This window comes from Gavialis gangeticus, unplaced genomic scaffold, assembly GCF_001723915.1.
Source record: "Gavialis gangeticus isolate Ggan-Ray unplaced genomic scaffold, GavGan_comp1, whole genome shotgun sequence".
NCBI lineage: Eukaryota > Metazoa > Chordata > Crocodylia > Gavialidae > Gavialis > Gavialis gangeticus.
Window position 1 is genome coordinate 35,281,337 of NW_017729024.1, and position 3,860 is coordinate 35,285,196.

A 3,860-nucleotide genomic window follows, 5' to 3' on the forward strand; every position below is an offset into this window, starting at 1 on the left:
TCAAAATCGGAGCCTTAATAAACAAACTTCACCCGGTCACTGTGATGTTTAGGGGCAATCTAGAATCCTTTGAATCCTTGCTAAAAAGGAAAGATTCAACTTGGCTGCTCTTCATACTCACCCGTTTGGATCAGGTACCTGATGCTAACTTCATCTGCTGGAAAGAAAGCAGCAGTTGCTCCATACTCTGGACACATGTTGGCAATGGTGGCTCGATCTGCAATGGACAGCTGGGCTACACCAGGCCCAAAAAACTCCACAAATTTACCCACAACGCCAACCTGGCGAAGGTGCTGTAATAACATTAACAAAATTGTTCAGCATCATGTCTGGTATTTAGTTTTTATAAGCCATAGAGCTAAGGTACAAGGTGCTGCTCTACACTAGTAAGCCACATTCTTTAACATTAAGACAACAGACCAGAGCACCAAAAACCTTTACATCTCATTATCGGGGCCAAATATATAGGAAAATGTTAACACTCCTCTAGTAAAACAGGGGAATTGTCATTCTGAACCTCATTTTCCTCTTAGTTACACTAGATTTAATGTTGGTATAAACTGCATTGGAATTAGTCCTAAATTACTCCAACATAAGTGAAAAGAAAACGAAGACCAGCATCCTTCACTTTACAAAATGCAGTTATCACCAAATGTCTCTGACAAAATTCTTAGATACAATCCAATTCCCTTAACTTCTTGAAAAACAGAGACCCCATGTGCCACATAACCTTCTATGGAAAGCAAACATAAAAGAATGAGAGTTGCTATACAGACTGACTGTGACAGAAATAAAAGTAATCAGAGACAGCCCCTGTGCATAAATCAGCTGCCCTGGGAAGAATGACTGCCACCAATTGCAAGATTTTTTTGCTCCATGGACACGTGAACATTTGAAATCAGATAAAGATGGATGACATTTGGATGAACTTGGACAAATGAGGGTAAAAATGTCAGATTTCCTAATCCTGCTTAGCATTTGGCTTTGGTGCCCCATGATGAGCTTGTGTACTAGATTTCTGAATTCCAGCTCAATGGAATCAGACCAAGTGACTCTTAAATACTGTCACTAGCAGTGGTGCAAGGACTAAAAACCATTATGCTTATGCAATATGGGAGTGATAAAATTGTAAACCAAACCTTAACTTCAGTATTTTCTGACTTGCTTTCACACTCTTAATCCTAAATGTTAACCTACTTTATTAGTGGGGTTTTAAGTTATAGTGTGTTTAAAGATGGACATCATTAAAACCCTCACTGTTACTCATTTATCTTTTCCCATCACCCTAGTTCCTTCTCAACCTGTTTTACATCTTGGATTGGGATTATAATTGGCTCAAAGAATGGCTCACTAAGGATATTAAAGCCAACAGGGGGCAAGCAGGACTGGACATTGACTCCACTGCCGGTGGTGCAATGGATCAGTAGGCAAGAGCAGACAAAGAGTTTGTGTAACTCAGGACCTTCACTGGATCTCAGGGAATGGAATCAATGTCAAATTCTCACAGAGGGGGCTCCTAAGGCCACTCTTAACATTAAGACAATGCATGCAAGTACAAATGCCTGTGTTGCACTTTAGGATGTTACAAGAAATCTTCTTAAGCAGTGTCAAAAGTGGTACAGGTATTTACCTTGGTAACTGTGAGCACTATGTCAGTGGATGTTACGAGAGGTTGAGGATTTCCTTTCAGCTTGTAACCGATCACTTCAGGAAGCACCATGCTGATTGGCTGACCCAGCATCACAGCTTCTGCCTCAATGCCACCAACTCCTGAATCCAAAGACATTGTATGGTCAAAGGTTTAAAAAGAAAATAAATCTACTGAAATAATGTGGTTGCAAATGAAGTTAAAATGCAAGAAGTCAGTAGATAACAAGGTGGAGCTAGAAGACACTTATCAGACTGCTCCAGTTTGTTTTGCATGCCATTTAAACCTCTGTTTATAAAAAAGGGCCTTTGTTTATAAAAACGGATTCATACCATCTCAAAACTGAACTGCATTTAAATGCAATTGCATTATGCTGCTGCTTGGTCTGCCTACACAAGGATGAGTTGAGTTCAGCACTGTTAGCTAATCATGAGTGAACCCTGGACCCAGAAGATTTTTCCTCTTGCCTACACATAACACCACTGAGGGCAACTTGTCCTAGTCTACACAGACCAGTCAGCAGCCTGTCAGGCAACACAAGTTTGTTTAAACACTGTGTAACCATTTCCTTGAAGTAGAGGCCATCATGACACAGTTCATCTTCCAAAAAAAATTATTTGTACTGCAACATCACCTACAAGGCAGTTGTGGCTAAGGACCCCCATTGTGCAAGTTGCTCTATAAATAAATGAATATTTTTCTTGTTCCAAACAGCTTGCCATGCAAGTAAGAAAGAGGGTCTTATACAGTCCTTTATAACCAAGCTAGCAGAAATTCCTGTAAAACTATAAGAAAGCAACGTCTATAAAATATCAATACTGTAACATTAGGTAATGTGGGCAACAAAACTTTACTAGTATGTTTGTGAACAGTTACATCATTGTAAAAATCTTTGGGGAAAGAAAATTTGTTCAGCATGCATACAGTGCTAAGCACAATCTGATCCAGGAAAAAGTAGGGATGATTCTATTGCAATACAAATGATTGGAGTTATTGGAGTATTTCTTAGGCATTCTCTATATTAATTACATCATGACTTCAAATATTTTGGTTACATTTATATATCTGTGCTGCCAACATTGCAAAGCAGCTGTTGTCTGCCACTGCATGTACACATTTCTATCTGTTCCTTTGACAAGCATTATCTAAGCACAGAACATCAGTTTTAGAGTGCCAATCAAGCCCAGACATCTTGTACTTCACACCCTCTCATTAATGTTGGCTTAGAACCAGAAGCTCCAATCCAGCATTGCATTTATAGTTATCGTCATTGGGCAAAACCTTAAGAGCAGTTAAATGATGGAAGCGCAATCTGTCTTTCAAAAAGGTGTTGGCTCCCAAGAGTGGAAGCCACCTCTGAAACTGAAAATTGGGTTTTTAATATCATTTAGGTGCTTTTTTTTTGGGGGGGGGGGGAGTACCCAGGAGATTTTTCCTCATGCTTGTTTAAACTCTAAAGAGGGAATATTAAAAAAAAAGACACCAAAAACTAAAAAACCAAACATATACACATGAAACATTCCACCACCTAGTGAATAAAAGCAATGTGATTTATTGTTGGCTACTACTCTTATCATTGGGTATAAAATGGAAAACTAAGTTAAAAAACCCTGAACCTAAACAGTTATTTGAATTAGGAGAAAAAAAAAGAGGAGAGGGGGAGCAGGGGAAGATCCAAAAGGGGTCAGGGGTGCAGTAGCATGTACGCCCCCTACCCCCCTTTCAGTAACCCACACCACAGGAGCAATACCCAGGGGTTTTAAGTCCCTGAAGCAAGTAAGAATCCCCTCCCCCCCATACTCCATCATGCTCAGCATGTCCTCCCCCCCTCCCCCCACTGCTGCCACTCTGTCCAGCTGCCCCAAGGAGGGAAGCTTCAGAGCTGCTCCTGTCCACTCCAGCCAGACTCAGCCAGGCACAACAGCAGCAGCATGCAGGTCCCTCCTCCCTGCCCGGTCCCCCTGAAAGGCTGGGAACAGGCACAGAGCAAGGAAACCTGCCTGTACTGCTGCTACTGCCCCTGTCTCTAGCGGAGCCTAGCTCCACCTGCAAGAGTGGCTCGGAGTGGCTCTGGAGTCAACTTCCCCACCCCCAGGTCAACTGGGGACAGTGGCAGCAGTGGGCAGGGGAGGAAGGGGGGAAATGGGATGGGAGGGAATGTGCCCACTGAGGACAGAAGTGAAGGGAAGTGAGAGGGAAGTTCCTTACCTGC

General features: G+C 42.0%; 1 protein-coding gene across 2 annotated transcripts in view; it reads right to left on the reverse strand.

Annotated features, from left to right (window-relative positions):
- Positions 1-3,860, reverse strand: part of ACO1 (aconitase 1) — a 45,027-nt gene that overhangs the window by 28,605 nt on the left and 12,562 nt on the right. For both annotated transcript variants that reach the window (XM_019517027.1, XM_019517026.1), the window contains exons 6-7: positions 1,631-1,770; positions 122-293 (exon numbers count right to left, since the gene is read on the reverse strand). In XM_019517027.1, coding sequence (XP_019372572.1) covers positions 122-293; positions 1,631-1,770 — 312 coding nt within the window. The remainder of the gene's footprint in view (positions 1-121; positions 294-1,630; positions 1,771-3,860) is intronic.